Source organism: Periophthalmus magnuspinnatus, chromosome 7, assembly GCF_009829125.3.
Source record: "Periophthalmus magnuspinnatus isolate fPerMag1 chromosome 7, fPerMag1.2.pri, whole genome shotgun sequence".
Taxonomy (NCBI): domain Eukaryota; kingdom Metazoa; phylum Chordata; class Actinopteri; order Gobiiformes; family Gobiidae; genus Periophthalmus; species Periophthalmus magnuspinnatus.
This window is the reverse complement of record NC_047132.1, coordinates 7,694,508-7,716,686: the sequence shown is the minus strand read 5'-3', so window position 1 is coordinate 7,716,686 and position 22,179 is coordinate 7,694,508. Positions and strand designations below refer to the sequence as shown.

At 38.2% G+C, this 22,179-nt stretch overlaps 1 protein-coding gene across 2 annotated transcripts in view; it reads left to right on the top strand.

The window, feature by feature from the left end:
• rapgef3 (Rap guanine nucleotide exchange factor (GEF) 3) overlaps positions 1–22,179 on the top strand; it is a 32,710-nt gene that overhangs the window by 3,491 nt on the left and 7,040 nt on the right. For both annotated transcript variants that reach the window (XM_055223187.1, XM_033969589.2), the window contains exons 2-11: positions 5,067–5,111; positions 15,618–15,724; positions 15,817–15,938; positions 17,326–17,503; positions 17,949–18,033; positions 18,693–18,753; positions 19,506–19,582; positions 19,678–19,824; positions 20,454–20,557; positions 21,998–22,083. In XM_055223187.1, coding sequence (XP_055079162.1) covers positions 5,067–5,111; positions 15,618–15,724; positions 15,817–15,938; positions 17,326–17,503; positions 17,949–18,033; positions 18,693–18,753; positions 19,506–19,582; positions 19,678–19,824; positions 20,454–20,557; positions 21,998–22,083 — 1,012 coding nt within the window. The remainder of the gene's footprint in view (positions 1–5,066; positions 5,112–15,617; positions 15,725–15,816; positions 15,939–17,325; positions 17,504–17,948; positions 18,034–18,692; positions 18,754–19,505; positions 19,583–19,677; positions 19,825–20,453; positions 20,558–21,997; positions 22,084–22,179) is intronic.

Here is a 22,179-nt window from a genome sequence, read left to right as displayed (position 1 = left end):
TCGCCTCACCTTTAGACACAACAGTCCCCCGTACTAGCTGTAGATGTCCACCCATATTTACAGGATTAGTTTAGAAGAATGGTTAGGTTTTGTTTTCAGGTCACAGGAAGACAGGATGCGAGATGGGACAAAAAGTGTTTCATCATTGCTAAATATACTTGAGTTTTGTCTGTGGTGACCGTAACTCTCCGCTGACTGTATCCTGCTTGGAACATGTGAGGTTATGGATAAACTTTGACATCTTTTGTAATCTGAGACTGAGCGCAGAACTACAGGCACTCAGTGGTGATCCCAGACTAATACTGTGTTCTTGAGCAAGACACTTCACCCTAAATGTAGTATGTATTAGTCAGGAGTTTTGTTTTTTAGATTTAATGTGATGACGTCATAGTGCCATGGGGTCAAAAGTCATTTTTCTTAATGATAACCTCACAAATTCACAAATCTTGAACCTGATCCCCCCCCCCATCTGTATTAAATATAATTGGCATATAGCATATTGTGATCTGAAACCACTGCAGTTGGAGATGTTGGTGCAGATTGGCAGCCACGTTTCTGCCAGACAGCCCCATGGCAGCTGTGGCTTAGCACCACCAAGCTGAGGGGTGAATTGTGTGAAGCCATGTGGACTATTATTACCATTTGTATTGCTTTGCTTGAGATGTTCCATAATATATGCTTATACCAAACAAAGCTATCAAACACGCAGTTTTATCTTTTTCTAATGTTGTGATTGACGTAATTTAGGATTAGGATGTAAAGTTTCCTGCTGCCAAGTCAATTTTTAAAGGGTCGATATTACCAAAAATGAACTCTTATGAACTTTAAGTCATGTTATAATGCTGTTACCTCCTCAAAAACATACCTGAAGTTGTGTTTTGTTTCATTCACAAAATTTACCATTAGCCTATCTACATCTCCAAAGCTCAAAATGCTCCATTCCACTTTGTGATGTCATGAAGTGGTAGTTTTCAAGTTAACAGCTACATTTTATCTTTTGTTCAGTGTAGATTGGTAATTCGAGGCCTAAAATCATCCAAATGATTTTAGTGAAGGTGTATGGAGTTTAAAAATACAATGGCGCACTTCCTGTATTACTGCATGGCATCACCAGGTGGAACAGGGTGTTTTCTGTTTGAGAGAAGAACACTGTGTTAAACATCTGTGAATGAAACAAAACACAACTCTAGGTGTGTTTGTGATGAGGAAACAACATTATAACATAGATCAGAAAATAGCGTAATATGCTCCCTTTAGTAAATCACCTTTAAGGAAATATCTCCCTTCGGTTCCTATTGTTGGTGGTAAAGAGTAGATGGAGAAGTTGAGGAGGCTGATGGTTCTGCTGCTGTGATGGAGATGCGCTATTCCACGTCATGAAAGCCACGCACTAGAAAAAAACTTAACCTTAACCTAAGTCTGAGTAACTACACACAATTAATCGGATGCTGTAATAACGCTGAGAACCTGTTATGCACGCACACACACACATATCACGTAAAAACACACACCCAGCGCCGCTAATTAAACGAGTAATGTGCCAAAGGAGGCCTCTCTCTATTTAATGACTCGGCATAATTCTGTGCCAAAGAGCGGACCTAAAGTGAAGTGCAGTGTGTAATCAGGAAGAGTAAGGGGAGTTTTCAGCAGTTTTCTTAAGATGGCAAACTTTTATGTACTTCCACATTTTCTTTTAGATTTGCTATCAAGTATTATTACACATTCGCACGTGCTGGATGAAGTGCTTTGCTCGAGAACACAACAGCAGTTACATTGCACAATGCTAGTAGTGTGCGTCCAAACATCAGTGTTTGGGTTAATGTATTGGATTTATATATTTATTTTATTTATACCTAAAGAGAACACTTTGACTTTTTCATGGGTACCCTGTTCAAAATGCAGAAAAAAATAGGAATAAGAAAGAACAAATAACTATATAAGCCCATTTAAAACTTTACAAACACATGTGGATGTTAAAATCCGTTACCAGATTATTAAATTTTGTTACAGCGCCCTGCAAGACACCCAGAATGTGTTACAGTGTGTTCCTCATTCCTTCCATACAGCTATTTAATAAACTACGATAGCCACAGCTGCCCTGGGGTAGGCTGACGGAGACAAGGCTGCCAATCTGCGCCATGGTCCCATCTAACCGCGACTAAACTTTCACTCGCCACACACCACATTCATACTAAATGGGTGAAGTTCCTGCCTAGCGATCACCATAGACTGTACATATAAATGGACATAGCCAACCTGCTAGCTACTAAAGAGAAAGTGAACGTGGCCGAACCTTTTTATTGAAAACTATCGCCCCTCTCTCCTTAAATCTTTTACCTATAGCTGGAGGTCTCCCATCCAAATATGAACCAGACCCAACCCCGCTGAACTTCCTGAGATCAGACGAAATCAGGCGTTGTCGAGATACTTAACGGTCATGTTTACAGATGACGTCCATGGAAGATTTTCATTTGTTCACTTGTAGTTTTGCAGTAACAATCTCGTTTGTTTATACTAATTACTTGACTGCAGTGCAAACAAATGTGGTGAGACGGCTGTCACGATCAGCAGACAGCACGGCATACCTACCGTCGATTACCTAGAATCAGATCCGAGCGGACGCAGAGTCAAACGCAGCCCCACGTGCCTAAAGGTGTCTGTCTATCACCCTGTATGTGAGATATGTGAAGGATACAGGTTCGGCAGCATTTCTCACTTATCAACAAAGATCATCTGTGAAATGATTTGAAACACAGACAAATTACCCGGGATGGATTGAGCTGGAGCGAACATGTACGTGTATTTACTTCTAAGTTTATTACGTAACAGAAGGATTGCATTTTGACGTGACTTTTGGTTGTCGTGCGTCTAGATTGAGATAAGAAAAGGTTGTGCGTTTCTGTTATTGTGATCAGATGTGAAATTAGGAATGCAGAGATGAGAGTGTAGCATTCAATAGAATAACAGAACCTTATGAACTTGGTAAAGCCTATGTCCATATTCCTCTTGCAAAAGTAGTAATAGTAGCGGTAGATGTAGTGGTAGTAGTAGTAGTAGTAGTAGTAGTAATTATTGTAGTTGTTGTAGTAGTTGTTGTTGTTGCAATAATACCACCATAAGTCACAACAGAATATAAGTCGCACCGGAGTATTAGTCACACCGATGTATAAGTCGCATCAGAATATAAGTCACATCAGAGTATAAGTCGCATCAGAATATACTCACATAGTAGTATAAGTTGCATCAGAATATAAGTCACATCGGAGTATAAGTTGCATCAGAGTATAAGTCACATCGGAGTATAAGTTGCATCAGAGTATAAGTCACATCGGAGTATAAGTCGCATCAGAATATACTCACGTCGTAGTATAAGTCGCATCAGAATATAAGTCACATCGTAGTATAAGTCGCATCAGAATATAAGTCACATCGGAGTATAAGTTGCATCAGAGTATAAGTCACATCGGAGTATAAGTTGCATCAGAGTATAAGTCACATCGGAGTATAAGTCGCATCAGAATATAAGTCACATCAGAGTATAAGTTGCATCATAATATAAGTCACATCAGAGTATAAGTCGCACCGAAGTATAAGTCACATTGCAGTATAAGTCGCATTGGAGTATAAGTCGCACCAGCCAAAAAATGCATAATAATAATAATAAAAAAACATATAATTTACGTATTAATCACATCTGAGTATATGTCCCACCCTCAGCCAAACTATGAAAAAAGTGTGACTTATAGTCCGGTAAATACAGTAAATACCTTCACCCTTGTATCAGAAATTACACTAGGCTGCTACTGTTTTATCATATTCTTATAGATTTTATTGTTTTGGATCATCATTAGCCCTAGCTTACACATTCATAACACGACTTAAAGATGGATAGCTGCACATCACTTTAGCGATTAGCGGATTTTTCTTTTCATTTGTACCAAAATTCCTACACAGCACTGCCAAATCCCAGGCGTGTCACTGATTAAGAAAATAAAATTGAAGGACGAAGGAAGAACAGAGCCGTGAGCGTACGCCAGTGACGGTGATTGATCAGCAATATGGTGTCTTGAAAATAAGCGATTAAAGATTGCTCAAACACGCACGAATCAATCCAAATGCAACTTTGAGACGGTAAATGAGAAGGGGAAACAATAATGGCATGTTTAAAAACTCTTAACGCACAGTAAATCAGACAAAGACGACAGTTGTACCAGATTTCTATCAGTCTATGTGCTTTAAACTGACAAAGACAGACGGACAAAACTGCATTCTTAACACAAGATGCCATCTAAAGCACGTGGCATTATCTATAGGTCAGGATGGTGACACGTTTCTAGGTTTACAGGGTACTGCTTTGAGTACAGATGTTACTCGTAGGTCTCAGGTAAATAACTTTTCCCTGTTCAAAACATAGACATTCAAACTATAAAATATCTAGATTTAAATTGCTTAACTGCTATGGCGATGGACTGTTGAAACCCATGAATAGGTCGAAAAAATAATAAAATCCAAGCTAAGTGGAACTGCTACTAACTTTTATTTGTAGATGTTGAAGTAGTGTTTCATCCAAGTATTCTCTTTGAAGTGAAAGTGCAGTAAAAGAACATGTATGTGTATAAATTAAAGCCAGTGGTAGAATGTAATATCCTCCTCCTTAACAAAAAAGTATGAGCAATTATTTTCCAAGCAAGTATAAGTATAAAAACATATTAATACAGTATAATATTGTAAAGTACTAGTGTTATCGCAGTAAATTGCTTGGTATAAAAGTGGTAGAAAGTGCTGTCCTCTTCTTGTGTGCTTTGCCTCCCACTCGTACCCACCTCCATCACTGCAGACAATGGCATCTTAGAGTGTTGAGATAATGTATTTGTTTGACCTTAAGAACAAAATAATGACTTGTACTATCAGAGAAGCCCAGCGGTTTAATATCGTGTAATGTGGGGTAACAGAGTGCAGATATCTTTCACTGCAGTGCTTTAAGTTGTACTGTTCCCCACACGGTTATCATGTTGTTTCAGCTAAAGACGTTTTGTGATAAAGGTTTTTTTTTGTTTTTTTTTCAGACTCCACTGCCCGAAGCCCTGGACTCAAAAGACACCATGAAGCAGGTGTGTATTTTGTAGACTGACTGCACAGCTTAAAGGCAACTGTGTGTTCTGTACCAACTTTCAGGACTTTAATGTGGGATGTAAAAGCAGCAGCAGTCATGTGATAGCAATACCTCGTTTATCATGGGGGTTACGTTCTAAAAATAACCCGCAATAGACGAAATCCGCAAAGTATCAGCTTTATTTTTCACAATTATTCTCTGTTTTGCGTCTGTAAACCCCCTAACCACACACTTTATACACTTTCCTCACACAGGCATTCACATTTTCTCACATTTCTCTCTTGTTTAAACACTCTCAAAGTTCAAACCTTTGTAGGCGTCTTTGTCGGTGCAGAACGTTTCATCGACATTGTGGGTTTTGTCGGGGAGAAAACTTGCAAACATACAGCACTTCAGAGTCACACTGCGATCCAACATTTATGTAAATTTGTCTGAACACATTCTGTACTGTACAGGAGACACGGCACGGAGGAGACTGATGGACAATGGTCAACAGTCCCTCAGCCAATCAGGACGCATAACACAATGCACGTTCATACACAGTAAAAAAGCATGTAAAATTGCACACAAAAAAATCTGGGAAACAGCGAGACTGTGAAGGATGAATCACGATATAGTGAGGGACAACTGAGAGCTAATATTATTGGTAGAAGTTGGCATAGTTGTGTCTTCAGTTGTAGTAGCACAGTAGAATTGTAGTGGTTATGGTAGTTGGTGGTACAAAAGGAAAATAGCAGTAGTTGTAGCAGTAGCAGCTGTAGCAGTTGTAATAAACTGAAGCAGAAAAGTACCTGAAGGAGCAACAGCTGTATTGTTGCTGTGTTCATCACGGTGGAGGCCAGACAGCGCCATTTGCAGTCTGACTTCTTAAATAGAGTATCCCAGGTGTGTGAGAGCAAAAAGGTCCCCTTGTCCCGGATTATAGTCCTGTTACCTGAAGAAGCCTGTCCTGAAGTCATGAAGCAGAAGTTTTCAAGTTAACAGCTATCTTTTACCTTTTATTCAGCAGAGATGGGCAATTCCAGAGCTGAAATCATCCAAATGAGTGTAGTGAAGATGTAAGTTTAAAAACACAGTGAAGCACTTCCTGTATTACCACAGAACAGAGTGTTTTCAGTTTTTACTGAAACAAAACACAAGGCCAGGTTTGTTTAATAATAATAATGGCTTACACTTGTAATGCACTTTTTCAAAGCGCTACGCTATATTCATTCATTTCATTCATACACTTGGTGGGGGTAAGCTACTATTGTACTACACAGCGACCACCTGGGTGAAGGACTCAATCCTCCGACCTTCGGGTTGGGGGACCAACACTCTAACCACTGAGCCACTGTCGCCCACTGTTTGTCATTATAACATAGTAGATCAGAAAATACCATAACACCTTCAACACAACAAGACTGAGCGCATAAAACATTATAAAAAAAACACTGTATCTGTAAACTGTGCCAATTATTATATAAAAATCTGGTGACTTGCAGCGTAAACGACCTCTGCTATCATCGACTCTGCAGAGCTAGCATCCTCTTAAACTGCTGAACTCAGTCTTTTGTTGTTTTAATATCCTGCATTAGCACTGAAGCGGGCCTTAAAAACACATTCCTGTCCAGGCATTTGAGTCACACGGAGTCTAAAGGCCACTCAAGGTCCTGGCGTTTGACCCCACACCCTCCTCCCAGACTCCTTACCACTTACCATTGTGTTATCGCATACTTTTAACAGCTTCCTGAAGTTAGATTTGTTACAGCGATGATAGAATATAGGCTGTGACATGGAAAATGACTCCTCTGCACAGACAGTGAAGGAGATTGCGAGATAGGAACACGCTTTCTATTGTTATTTGACACTGAAAGGAAAACAGTACAAAGTGATAAGATCTGCATTTGATTTCTATTGTGTATTTTTCCAGTTCAGGGATGTCAACATTTAAAACATTTAGTAACTAAGAAAGATTGTAATTTTAAGATTATGGCTGTTACTTGCCCTAAATAAATAAATAAATAAATAAATAAATAAATAAATAAATAAATAAACAAACATAAATAAATGAAATAAAAATCAAATCAAATCAAAAATTAAATCAAAAATAAAATAAAAAATAAAATACAATAAAATAAAATTAAATAAAAAATAAAATTAAATAAATAATAAAAAAAATAATATACAAGAAAAAATTGGGATTATAACTTAGACTTTTACTATTATATTTAAAGGTTCGCTATTTAACTTTTCTGGTGGATCATCTGCTATCTGCTTGTCTCCATGGAGATGTTATTGCTTTGCCAGCACTACACTTCTACATCTTGCAAGTATTAAACTACAGGTGTTTTTATTGCCTTATAAACCATGCATTCTCACTGTGAATTGGCTCGCCTCTCCACAAATCTGATTTGTAACCCAGCCTGGTGCTGTCATCTGCTTTTTCTGTATGTTTTACTATGACACTTTTACTATAAATTGTATTTTCGATGAATAACGATGGGTTGCTCCACATCTTGAATATAAAAGTGGTTTGGAAGAGCAGGGTTTGTCTGTTGAGATCGCAAAGTCTCTGCATTAACTCGTCTGTATCTACCCACCACAGTCAGAAAATATACCTGACAACTTCAAACACATTTACAAGACAAGTACATGTAAGCTCTGAAGAATTATAGGACCACACAGTGTGAAGGGTGAAGGCTGTCCAGTCAAAACAAGTGTAGAAAGCATGTGCTATACTGCGTAAATCTGGTGTAAAGATGTTAAAGACTGGAGATATTTTCTTGCCAAACATGTCAAACTATTTAAAGAGCCTTATGTTACACTATTTTCTCATCTGTTATAATGTAGTTTCCTCATCAAAACAGACCTGGAGTTGAGTTTTGTTTCATTTACACATGTTTAATACACAAACCCTGCATATTTTGGCTGAGTTCTTCTCTCAAACTCAAAACACCCTGTTCCACCTTGTGATGTCATCATGTGGTAATACAGGAAGTGTTCCACCATGTTTTTAAACGCCATGCACCTTCACTAGAATCATTTGGATGATTTCATAATTGCCCTGGAATTTCTAATCTAATGAACTAAAGGTAAAAGGAGCTGTTAACTTGAAAACTACCACTTCATGACATCACAAGGTGGAACAGAGCATTTTGAGTTTTGGAGATGTAGATGGACTAATGATACAGGATTACTCAAACATGTGTGAATGAAATAAAACACAACTCCAGGTCTGTTTCGGACGAGGTAATGACATTGCTTAAACATGGCTTAAATCTCATGAGAATCTGTTTTGTATAATATAGAACTTTTAAAAATAACTGTGAATAAATATTACTCAAACATGCATGAATCACGCACACAAAACATGGCTCTTAAAAGTTGATTTTGCATAATATGTTAATTCATAAGAAAAATGTTCTTCAAATCTGAAGTAGTTGTTGAGTTAGCGGTGGACATAGTTTAAGCATTTTGTTCAGGATAAATGTATGTTATAAAAACTACCTTTACTCACTTACAAACTTTTCAAATGTTAAAATTAAACACATTCACTGCAAAATAATTGATAATAATGTAACAGTAATTTTAGAGAATAGAGTTTTAGCTGTTGGATACTGTGAATACGGTCTACTAGAACAGCTGCAGTTCTTTTATTCCTCCGATAAAACTGTTTATCAAACGTAATCCACCACTCACTTTACAAAATAATCACGTTTGAATCATAGACTGTATAAAGAAGTGGACTAAGTGAGTGTGACGTCACCCGTAGTGTTCGGCTCCAGTCAAATGAAGCTCGTCGAGGCTAGCATATCTTGATCTATGGACCAAATAACGAGATAAAAACACCAGGATCATGTAGAGCGGGTTAATACGAACATTTAAGACCAAAATGACGAGGTTCACTGCAGCAGTCACAGAGAAAGAGGTGACAATTTTTCAATGTAAAATGAATTGAAGCCAGACTGGACAGAGCCAGAAGTGCGCCCATGATCACTTCATATATGGAACGTGGTGGCTAGCAGGTTAGCTATGTCCATTTATATATACATTGCGACTTCACTATATACTTACATATTTCTCGTCCAAAGGTTCAGCAGTGTCTCATTCATCACTGTCAGGTCCAGTTATGGAGTATACTTTGTCTCTCCATCTCTGCACCTGTGGGAAACTCACTGTTGACTCTGAAATATGACTCCTGCGTATGCTTCACCCTGATAGCATTATTCGATTGTTTAAAAATGCCAAACAAAGCAAGTCGGTCAGTGAGCCTCTATGCTAAATCCCAACTGTTGCATTCTATTGTACTATGTGCTCCCAGACAGATAGACTTGTTTAGAAAGAATTTAGGCTGGTCACAGTTGTACAGATTTGGTCCTGGTTTGATCCTCGTTTAGTCCTTTTGTCCTGGTTTAGACTAGTGTAAGTGTAATAGTTCTAGTAGGCTAGTTGTTAAAACAGTAGTAGTAGTAGTAGTCTGTGTACTGATGTGGTCCTGGTTTGGTCCGAGTTTAGTCCTTTGTCCTGTTTACATTAGTATAATTGTTGTTGTAATTATAGTAGGCTAGTTGTTAAAGTAATAGTTGTTGTTATTGTTATTTTAGTCGTAGTAGTTACAGTAGTAGTAGTTATAGCCTAGAAGTATTAATAGTAGTCTCTCTGTCTCTCTCTGGGTCTCTGTTTCTCTGTCTCTCGCTCTGTCTCTGTCTGTCTCTCTCTCTGTTTCTCTCTCTCTCTGTTTCTCTCTGTCTCTCTCTCTCTGTCTCTCTCTTTCTGTCTCTCTCTCGGTCTCTGTCTCTCTCCGCCTCTCTTTCTGTCTCTCTCTATCTTTCTCCGTCTCTCTTTTTCTTTCTCTCTGTCTTTCTTTCTGTCTCTCTCTCTCTCTCTCTCTGTCTCTCTATCGGTCTCTGACTCTCTCTTTCTGTCCCTCTCCCACTCTGTCTCTCTCTTTCTGTTTCTCAGTCTCTTTCTCTCTGTTCTCTCTCTGTCTCTCTCCCTGTCTCTTACTCTCTCTCTCTTTCTCTCTGTCTCTTTCTCTCTGTTCTCTCTCTCTTTCTCTCTGTCTCTCTCTCTGTCTCTCTCTTTCTCTGTCTCTTTCTCTCTCTCCGTCTCTCTGTTCTCTCTCTTTCTTTCTCTCTGTCTCTCTCTCTGTCTCTTACTGTTTCTCTCTCTTTCTCTCTTTCTCTCTGTTCTCTATCTCTTTCTCTCTGTTCTCTGTCTCTTTCTCTCTGTCTCTTTCTCTCTGTTCTCTCTCTCTTTCTCTCTGTCTTTTTCTCTCTGTTCTCTCTTTCTCTCTGTCTCTCTGTCTCTTTCTGTTTCTCTCTTTCTCTCTGTCTCTCTCTGTCTCTTTCTGTCTCTCTCTTTCTCTCTGTCTCTCTCTGTCTCTTTCTGTCTCTCTCTTTCTCTCTGTCTCTTTCTCTCTCTCCGTCTCTCTGTTCTCTCTCTTTCTTTCTCTCTGTCTCTCTCTCTCTCTGTCTCTTACTCTTTCTCTCTTTCTCTCTTTCTCTCTGTTCTCTGTCTCTTTCTCTCTGTTCTCTCTCTCTTTCTCTCTGTCTCTTTCTCTCTGTTCTCTCTTTCTCTCTGTCTCTCTGTCTCTTTCTGTCTCTCTCTTTCTCTCTGTCTCTCTCTGTCTCTTTCTGTCTCTCTCTTTCTCTCTGTCTCTTTCTCTCTCTCTGTCTCTTTGTCTCTCTCTGTCTCTTTCTCTCTCTCTCTCTCTGTCTCTTTCTTTCTGTCTCTCTCTGTTCTCTCTCTCTTTCTGTCTCTCTCAGTCTCTCGCTTTCTCTCTGTCTCTTTCTCTCTCTCTCTTTGTTTCTTTATCTCTCTCCGACAGTGAGTGATTTACATCTTGTAAACTTTTGTTACCTCATTCTAGGAAATATTTTAGCTGGAATCTGCCAGTAAAATAACTCAAATACATTTACGATATGATATATTGATATATTGGCGAATTAAAAAAAAGTACCAGTGCACTAAAAGGTTCCTGGTTCAAGTCCCTGTGTGGGCCCTTTACATTTGACAAACGACCCGTGCCCGGTCAGTGAGTGTGCGTTCCCGTGTTTTATCACCGCTCTGTTAGGTAATGGAAACCTAAGTAACATTTGTAATATGTTTTGATGTTGACATGTCTGAGAATGTGGCTGTAGGAGCCCAGGGGAGACGAGGCTTCTGGGAAATGTAGTGACCTCCACACACTTTAATACCAACAGGGCACAGGAGCGAGTCTGGTACATCTATTACACTGTCAGCCGGTCTGGGAACGCCTGATAGAGAAGACAAATGCACACTATAGACTTATCTGCAGCTCGACATGTCAGGAATCAGGGAATTTTTTTATTATTATTATCAGATTTAATTTTAAAAGTATGGAACAAATTACAAGTAACAATTTCTATGTTTTTGTTGCATAGAGTCCATAGAAAAACATGTAATAAACTGAATTCAAGATAAATCGGTGTAATGCTATACTGTGAAACACTCCAGGCAAAGCAGTAACATCTCCACGGAGACAAGCAGGTGGCAGACCGGCCATCGGAAATGTTACATAATGTATCTTTAAATATAGGTAGCTAAAACTGAGTGTAAAATTATGAAATGTTGAAAAGCCAATTCAGCCAGTAGCTCAGTTTGTCCACTGATCTGAAGGTTGGCGGTTTGAATCCCACTCTTAACGTCCTTGATGTCAATTAACTTTTTTTTTTTTTACAATTATTATTATATTTATTTGAATTATTCCCACAATAAACACAACAGCAAAACTTAACACAGTGACGCCTCATTATTGCAGGCTACGCGTCAGATTTAGCGTGCTGCTCTGAAGAGGGAGCTAACAGGGCTGTGTGTTTGACCACAAATACGCAAAGGGCAAAGGTCATGTTATGAGACAGAAGCACTGACTGTCACAAGTGTTTTTATGAGTTTAAATGACTGTAGCTCGTAAAGTGCAGCTGTAAAATAAAACATGTAAACCTACTAACCTCCCTCCTTATGCTGCTGCCAGTGTAAGTGTCCTACATATTGTCAACTAAGACAAGAAATAGGCTGTGTCTGACATGAAGTTGTTTAAGTACTAGTAGTAGTAGTGGAAGCAGTAGTAGTAGAAAAAGCCAAAGGTAAAATCTGTCAACTGGACAAAGAAGTTATAGGAGTGAAGACGTTTCGCTGCTCATCCAAGCCGCTTCTTCAGTTCAGAGCAGATTTCTGGTGGACAATGCCTTATATCTGTCTGAATGCAGGAACTTACTACACTGAAACTGGAAACAGCTATTGTTTACAGTTTCTGCAAGTAGGCTAGGCCTAATGAGCTACATTAAGTGTGCACTGTGCCTGAGTCATAATTAGCATATTCATTCAGCTCTTAATGGGTGCTCACACACCTATTGGCATCCTGGGAAGCTCTATTGTTCTCTTTGTTTCCTTTGGGTGGGTTATAGATGGGGCAAAGATGTTAGTTGGCCCCTCCTTTCAGACAGATATACGGCAGTGTCCACCAGTAATCTGACCAGAACTGAAGAGGTGGATTGGATGAGCAGCGAAACATCTTCACTCCTACAACATTTTTGTCCAGTTGACAGATTTTACTTTTGGCTTTTGCTGTGGATCAAACCTGGATGACTGAGGGATTACACAGATAGTAGTAGTAGTAGTAGTAGTAACACAAGTAGCACAAGTGGTAGTATTCTTTATTTGTAATAGAAGTTATAACGTCAGTTATCTAACCAGTTTTTGTCTTAATACCTTTTGAACAGGTCAGTAATTGACATTCATAATTGTTTTTATGTGAGCAAGAAGAAAATAGTGGTCAGTACATTAACAGATTAGTCATTTTGTACTTGACGTTTGGGGGTGTAACGCATTTTTTCTGTCCTGTGGTGTGACACACCTTTGTAGCTAAATACAAAAATCATTTTCAAAAACAAATCACTTCAACAACAATTGTAAGGAAGCTTCTTCACAAGTCATAATTATTAGTGTAACTCTTAATTTTACATTTGAACATTCCCTGCCTCTCCTGTCACCCCTCTGGACACTCATTACAAATGTGTCATACTAAAAATTAAAATAAATTACTCAATATGTCTATAGTACTAATTTAATAATGATGTAACTGTTCCATCATGAAGAATATATTTTTAAAAATTTGAATAAAATACAGCTGTCACACCGCAGGACTTCACACTGGTGCATGTTCAAAGTTTTTCAGAAAAGTTGGATTTTGCAAAAATAACAAAATTACAATTATTATGTATTATTATTTTGGCCTGTATGTTAAACCCTTAACCCCAGAGCGCCCCCTGGTGCACACATGTCAGAAAAATCATACTCTTTACCATTGCGATATAATGCCAAATGTCTCCAAGTGCCTCTAGTTGTTTTTTTTGTTTTTTTTTGTTTTTTTGTTTTAATTCTTGCATCATCAAATTCCTTCAAACAAGAAAAAAAAAAAAAGTATTTTCATTTTAAGACCAAACCTCTCCAACCACGAGGAGCAGGCCAGAGAAAAGGCGGCCTGTGTCTGCTCCGCTCGTGGGATCACAAGACTGCAAAGCGCTTAAGAAGTAGACCCTGTACAAAAACCTCTGTCAATCATTATGCAGACGGTAAATATTACTGGAGCAGAAATTAATGGAGTTTGCATTTTAATTTGAAACTGTGTACCAAGAGTGAAAATGGGTCAGTAACAAAGGTCCTTTTAATGTTGCGTAATCGATTTTTCTGCATCATTAGCGAACCACTTTTGACCTATTTTTGGAGGAGTTTAACCTGAAAAATAGTAACAGTTTAGTTTTTAGATTTTCAAAGAGAGCAGGGTGGTCAAAGCTCCAGACTGGCAGCTTAAGATAGCAGATCCTAACACATTTTTTAGACTTTAAGATGCCCACACACAGGCACCGTGACACAAAACCATAACACCTACACTTTTATGTTGTTATGATGTAACACCACACTTGGCTTCAACACTGTGGGAAAATGTGAAAAGCAAAACTACATTCGGACCACACAAAACAATAGTAAGTACAGACCGAAGACCACCTGCTTTCTCTTTGCTTGCTACACTTTTTGCTTTGTTTATTTAAGATGTAACCATACTATCAATGGTGAAAATATAATACTTCATTTCATTTGAATTTTCTTTTGTATAGGGAAGGATTAAAGGTGCACTATGTGACTTTTCTATTTGGGGGTCTGCCACTTTTCCCTGAAAGTCACTCACACTTGTTTTAGGTTTGTGCTTTCTCTGTGCTAAACCAGTGGTGCCGGTGGGAAGGGGCGTTACCTTCAGCAACCTCACTCTGGATTGGTTCTTTGGTTGCTATGATACTTGTGGTCGGAATTCCTGATATGGAACTTGACTCCAAATTCAGTCTATATCTGCCACTCTCAACAAACTTCATTTGACTGAAGCCGAACGCTATGGATGACGTCACACTCACTTCATCCACTTCTTTATACAGTCCATGGATCTAACCTGTAATTTGACCTGCAGAGACACATGTTTGACTTCACTGAAAGAGATAGGTTTAATACAATATTGTGGAACAGTTCAGGAAACGCAGTAATATTACTATAGAGACAAGCAAGTGATGAACATCCCAACAGAAAAGATGCATATCGCACCTTTAATTAAAATGAAAGGGAAAAGTTACATAAATCATATACAATGCAACAGCACATTCCAGTTCAGATCTCAGCTTTATTGTCCCCAGACGGAAATTTGTCTCGGGCTCACAGTGCTGTGGGTCACATGCACGCAATGGTCACATGACAACAACAATAAAAGAACAGGAGATGAATGATTCAAGTCTTTTTTTTAACTCATTTGTTCGATTTTGTTATTTAAGTAAAAGTACAGATACAGGGACAAACAATTATTCAAGTAAATGTAAAAGTAACACATGAAAAAATCTACTTTAAAAAAATGTACTTTAAGATAAAAAGTAAAAGTATTTTGCAGAGATTTTAGAGCAATTAAACCGTATGTAGTGATTTTGATAAAGAATTTTGCAGATTTTAAGTGATTCAATTGATTTCTTAATTGTTCTAGCTCTTTTTGTGTATTTGGTTTGCTCAGAGTTAACAGAAATTAAATGTGCTAAAAGTATGTTTGAGCCATTTCAGCATTTCTCAAAACCATAAACAAAACTACTTTTTACTTTTCAGTACAGATCTAAAATGTAGTGGAGTAGAAAGTACGGATACTGCTCTCAAATGTAGTGAAGTAAAAGTAAAAAGTATCCAAACTATTTTACTCAGGTATTGTACTTACACTTTTGTACTTCATTATCTTCCACCACACACAATATACTGTAGATGCATGGTAAAACATACAACCTTGATCTTTTGTTTTATTTCAATGCAATGCATACTTTGCAATATAGCAGCAAGTATTTTTAGGAAAAATGCAATGAAATTATATAAACATTCCAATTTTTTTTTTTCAAATTTTTTACATATATACAAGTTAATATTTTACAGAGGTTTATATTAGAATATTGGTTAGTAATGTCTTATTTTTGTTTCCCAGTTTCTTTCAGATCGAGTGGTGAAAGCAGCGAGGTCAGTGTACTGTGTGATCCTGGAAAAGAGCCGGAGCCTCATCAGAGACAGAAAGTATCATCTCAAAACATACAGGTACAAATGATACTCTGTACAACAAGGATATGATCTAAGAAGTGAAACGTTATCAAAACACTGTAATAAATGCATCTATATTTGTGTTGCAGACAGTGTTGCTCAGGAAAGGAACTTGTTGATTGGCTGATGAAGGAGAACGAGGGGATCCAGTCCAGGAGTCAGGCGGTGGGCATCTGGCAGGTGCTGGTGGACGAGGGCATCCTGGCACATGGTAAGAATAAGCTTGTTATAGTATCTGGGTCACTACAAAAATGATAATGCCTCAATAAGAAGTAACTTGGATATTTATTTAATATGTGGTACATGGCAGAAGCTCAGTTGAAGAGAGATTAAACTGCCCACTAATCCAAAGGTTGGTTTGTAATTAGATTGGTCAACGCGATCGTGCGGTATTATCACATGTGACCACTAGATGCTGTCTACGTTACTTCTGTCTGATAGTGTGTCAGCTTTGGTCTGACAGAAGAAGAGCAGGAAGCACAGAGGTGAGCCAGAACAAAGCCCAAGTGAGGTCAGGTCAAAACAAACCCATGGCTCTATTAGCAAAGCACTTATTTATTTCATGGTTGTTCATTCCCGATGCTGACAGCAGGGGGAGCTCCAACACCTAAATGCCTCACTGCAAACTGAGGTGTAGTTTATAAAGCATATTTTCCAAGCGCAGACATTATTTAAGATTGAAAATGTGAAATACTTATCGAAGGTGACCAAAAGCATGTTTAAAAGATTATTAAAGCTACAAGAACGCATAATATGTGCTCATTAATGCTGCGAACGTCCTCAATGAAGGCCAGAATCATGTCCACAAGGTCATTTTGTGCTTACTCATTGAAGGGGATCTGGCTTAAATCCAAGTTAAATCAACTACACATTTAAATCATGTGGGGAAAAAAATGGATAAAGTCAAAGGAAGACAATAAGTATCCAGTTTAGCATGTCTCTTTATCCAGTTGTTGAATAGCGGCAAATTTGCAGTGTTTTGGAATATTTTGGCTCTTGGGTTTTCAGAAGTATCCAGTCGAGTGCTCCTCTGGTTATGTTAAAATCTACATTGTCTGCAGATAGGAGGCCACTTCAATCAGCTCCGACTGTCTTATCAGATGTTTATGATGATCACTCCCATTAGAGTGGTCCTGATTTGCATAGAGTTTAGATAATGCCGTGTGATTGTGCAGTACAAATCAACTGCAGGGCTAACATGCGAAAGTGACTTGAATTCAAAATGTGAAGCTAGATCTGAGTAAGTTCTTTCAGTATTTGTTTGTAGACAGTTGCATCGCCTTAAATTGTCTGACACTGAAATTAAATATATTTACAAGCCCCTCCTACGACATTTTTTACCATAGGTCCAGACTATCCAAATATTGAGAAGTTTCAGTTTCATGCAGACTAAAAAGGAAATAGAAATGCAGAGCGAGCAGTCTATGAAAGAACTGTATGTGGTGTTTCTGAAGTAACATAATAAAACAGGATTTATGCTGAGAAAAGATGAAGAAACGATCTCCCAGTTACAAGTCAAATGATTTCAGTGTCCTACGTTTTGAGCTTTAAACTCTTCAATTCAACATGACGTTTCGTGTTGTTTTTTCCTTATGCAGTGAAGCAGGAGCTGAACTTCCTGGACAAAGACACACAGTTCTACCGCTTCCAGGAATCAGATTTTGGTCTGAACCACGTCACCAACGAGAAAGTTCCAGAGGAGGAGCTGCAGGAGGCGCTGTCTCTGCTCTCACAGCTGGGGCCTGACGCTTTGCTCACAATGATTCTACGCAAAAGGTCTGTGGACCAAAACGTGAATCTGTATTTTTCCTCATGCGATTGGTCAAGATTTTTTATTTGATTACATTTTTGCTTATGAAAAACACATTGATTTCCTTAACATAAGTACTACAGGCTTGTGATCATGGTCATTTAACACAAAAATGGTCAAGTTTAGTTCTCTTCTCTTCTTGAAACCACAGAATTTTGTTGCCAGAGAATTAACGGTAGAATTCTCCACTCTCTCTGATTAAAATTGTTTTAATCACAGTGCTCTGTACAGCTACATTTGAACAAAGATGTGTAAAAGGATCTCACCAAGTTTGAACCAAAATGTGATGCGTAAAGGACTAGTTCAGAGTATCCAGCTAATAACGTATTAATGCAACTTCTGACATATGAAAATGATCAAAACAGCGTGAAATATTTCAGTGTTTCATTTGTGCTTTTTTCTCGTGTTCAGCCCGAGTCAGAGAAGTGCAGAGGACCTGGAGGTGATTTATGAGGAGCTGCTACACGTCAAGGCTGCAGCGCACCTCTCCACTTCAGTCAGTATTACAACTTTACATCTACCTCCCACCAACACAATATTATAGTAGAAGCCTGTTGGGTTGGGTGCGATCGTGATGTGAAACGCTAGAGAGTCTGGTCTGTGGTTTTCATTCAAATTGGGGGCAGCTATAGTGGAATTTTCAGTAAAAATGTAAAAAAAATAAATAAAAAGATTGTATAATTTTGGATATTTTGTCACGACCATAGACTGTATATATAAATGAACATAGCTAACCTGCTACAGTCTACGGTCATGACGTACTTTTAATATATTTTTTCATTAATTGGTCCATTCACTGTTCATTACGGGTGAATGTGGCAAAAGCTGTGGGATTATTCATATATAAAGTAATAATAAAATAAAAAAAATTGTATTCAACATTCAATAATTGTGAATAATAATGTTTCCTGTCTCAAAAAATTAGGTAAAGCATTGCTATAAATCACACAAATCTTGTAATTAGAGTTAAATTCTAACCAAAAATAGAAAAATAAAATAAAAAATTGGTTTGTTATCCTATTTGTGAGTTTTCTGTTTCTTATAAATACAGTAGTAACTAATCCAAACGTAGTATAAATAACCAGCATCACTGTAAATCATAACAGTTGAAGTCTTGTATAGAGCACGTGTTGAGTGCTGTGTTTTGTGTTGTAGGTGCGTAAAGAGCTGGCTGCAGTGCTGGTCTTTGAATCTCATGCCAAAGCCGGAACAGTGTGTAAGTGCGTCTGACATTTGAGAGTGTACAGACTGGACACACAGGGAGCCTTGTGCGGATCCAGCGGAGCATACTTCAAAAATACAATACTTATTATAAATGTTCACTACATGCAGCTGTGGTTGTGGTTTGGGTGTTTTGATTTCTTATCGAGGAAGTTTTTATTCACAGCCACAGTATGTAACTAAAAAAATACTATTTCTTTGGCTATAATCTTCCACAGTATGACATAAAACTGATCTCCATGGAGAATGATCCAAAATATGGTTTTAACTTTCTGTTTCCATGGAATAAAACAGATGACGTGCTACCTCCAGAAAGTTACATACTGTGCCTTTCAAGTAAATTATATCTTAAGTCAGCACCACATTACCAAGCTAAAGTATTAGTTAACAACGCTAGAACTACAATGCACACAAACCACATTGAAATTGGGATTAACCCGGCACTAAACTTGGAAAACCTGGACTAGACTAAGACCAGATCCAGGATGACTAAAATGAGTTCAAGCTAGGAACAAAAACTAAGTGTTCAAACCTTTTTCATGAGTTTCCGTGATGTAAAATTAACAATTTAGAGCAAAATATTCCATGTTTTGAATGGTGAAAAGTATTCAAAATGGCACCTGCTAATAAGAAGCTGATATCCATGAATAATACAATTTGTAAGCCATAGTTTGTTTATGTATTTGTAAATCCACAGTTGTTTTTCATGTCTTTGTGTATCTAATAGAATTGTTATGTTTGATTTAGTGTTTAGTCAGGGAGACAAAGGAACTTCATGGTACATCATCTGGAAGGGCTCTGTCAACGTCATCACACATGGAAAAGTAAGACAAACAGCGCTGTAAAATGCACTCAGATATTATCAATGGCATTTGCGTGAGTATTGTGAAGGTAAAAATACTTATTGTGTTGTATTCAGGGTGTTGTGACTACTCTACACGAAGGGGAGGACTTTGGGCAGCTGGCTTTGTTAAATGACGCTCCTCGCGCTGCCACCATCATCCTCAGAGAAGACAACAGTCACTTTCTACGAGTGGACAAGCACGACTTTATACGCATTCTCAAGGTATGGAAGATACAGAACTCGGGGAACAGTTTAACAATGTTTACAGACAGACTTATGTGCAAATGAAGGTAGATGGATCAAACAGTTGAGTCCTTGGGTGGATCAGCAGGGTCAGACACGAGGTAATCCGCACAGGCCGAAGTGAACTGGGTCGGAGGGTGTGAGGTTCGTACTGCTTGTGGAGAGCTGGGTCGGAGACAGAGGAGCTGAGCTGGTCCAGGGAGCGGGATCACTGTGGACACATGGACGATCTGGCGCTGCGTGTCAGGTTCTCGGTCCCTTTGTCCTCCACAGGTGCAGCTTGATTAGCGAGATGGGTTGCAGGTGTGTAGTGGGAGGAGCCAGAATCACCGCCCAGCTCCAGGCTCTGACACAGATCTGACAAAACAGCACAAAAAAGGCAGGACAGACTAGGATCTTGACAGAAATATTCAGGAAATTTTAATTTTTGTCCTGTGAATGTGTTTTAGTGTTGATTAGTATCTGTTTTCTGATATTTTTGACAACCGTAAAGGAAAATATATTAAAACATGTTAAATTACTAAAATTGCTGAAAAAAGTGCAGAAGTATCGCTGTGTAGCCTTGTTTAGAACATTGAGTTACTGATGCTGTAACGTTGTGTGTGTAGGATGTGGAGGCAAACACAGTGCGACTGGAGGAACATGGGAAAACTGTTCTGGTGCTGGAGAAGAGTGCAGAGTCCACTGAGCCTGGAGCTGGGACCAACAGCAAGTAAGACAAGGCTCTATCTGTGTTTTTTTAAAGCTATGGCAACGGCATTTCAAAATAATGTTACACATGTTTGAATGGGGAAATGAAGGGGCGTTACTTTCAACAGCCTCGCTCCGGATTGGCTCTTTGGTTGCTATGATACTGACAGTCAGAATTCAAAATATAAAACTCAGCTCCAATTACTGAACTTTAAAAATCTTAATCAAGCGCCAGTTATTGACCAGAGCGCCAGTATTGGATATCAGAATCGGCTCAAAGAAAATCACCATGGCACCATCATTACTGTTTAAAATGAGCCCGACTGCAAATACTATTATGTCTACTGTTACCATTGTGACTATAAAAACATATTGTTCCAAATACATCTGGTATATTTAGTCCAACCGCGTGAGCACACGTCTAGAACTCCCCAAATATTGACTTATTTCGTGTCAACATGAATGCGGTATATTCATTATTTGAACCATTTGAACACTTTTATTGTTGTGAGTGTAAAATTAGCCTGAACACATCACAGTTTAAACATGGACTTGGGCCCCGCTTCTGTAATGAAGGGTTTCCTCAAACACTAAATGAACATTATATTGTCCTTTATTAGTCCTGCTGCCATTACAATCAGGAACATACGATGCTTTTATGACTTCTTCCCAGGGTTTACTATGACGTTATAAAGTAAATGTTATGTTATTACCACATCAACAGTGTCAAATGTGGTGTAAATGTGCAAAAATGAAATCAAAACTGTCATAACTACACCTTAATTAGCCTTAATAATACATGAAGAAAGACTTAGCTCATTCATTTTGATTTACATATTAAAGAACCCGTATTACGCTGTTGTCTGATCTATGTTATAATGTTGTTTCCTCATCAAAAACAGACCTGGAGTTGTGTTTTGTTTCATTCACACATGTTTAACACACAAATCCTGCATATTTAGGCTCTTTCGTTCTTCTCTCAAACTGAAAACGCTCCGTTCCACCTTGTGATGTCATCATGTGGTGATACAGGAAGTGCTCCACTGTGTTTTTAAACTCTACACACCTTCACTAGAATCATTTGGATCATTTAAGTCCTGGAATTGTCGATCTCTACTGAACAAAAGATAAAAAGTAGGTGTTAAAACTTAAAAACTACCACTTCATGAGATCACAAGGTGGAACGGAACATTTTGAGCTTTGGAGATGTGGATAGACTAATTATAAAGGATTACTCAAACATGTGTAGAGGAAACAAAACACAACATTATAACACGGTAAAAAGGATCTTTAAACCATCACATAACATAAGCCTTATTAGTAAAATGATTAGCTATACACATGGATTCCAGGTTTCTTATAGTTGTGTTAAAGAAAACACGAGAATAAGTAAAATATATATATTATTGATTCAAATATTAATATTAATTTGTACAATTATTGATGCATTGTTGTTATTTAGGTACACAGTGATGTCTGGTACTCCTGAGAAAATCCTGGAACACCTTTTGGAGACGCTAAAATTGGATTGTCCACATGACGCTATAGGTAGGATAACTTTTTACGTATGATACTAAAAGTTGAACTAAAACTGGTCTAGAACTGAACAACAGTGTGCCTTAACCTTACATATATTTGTATTTT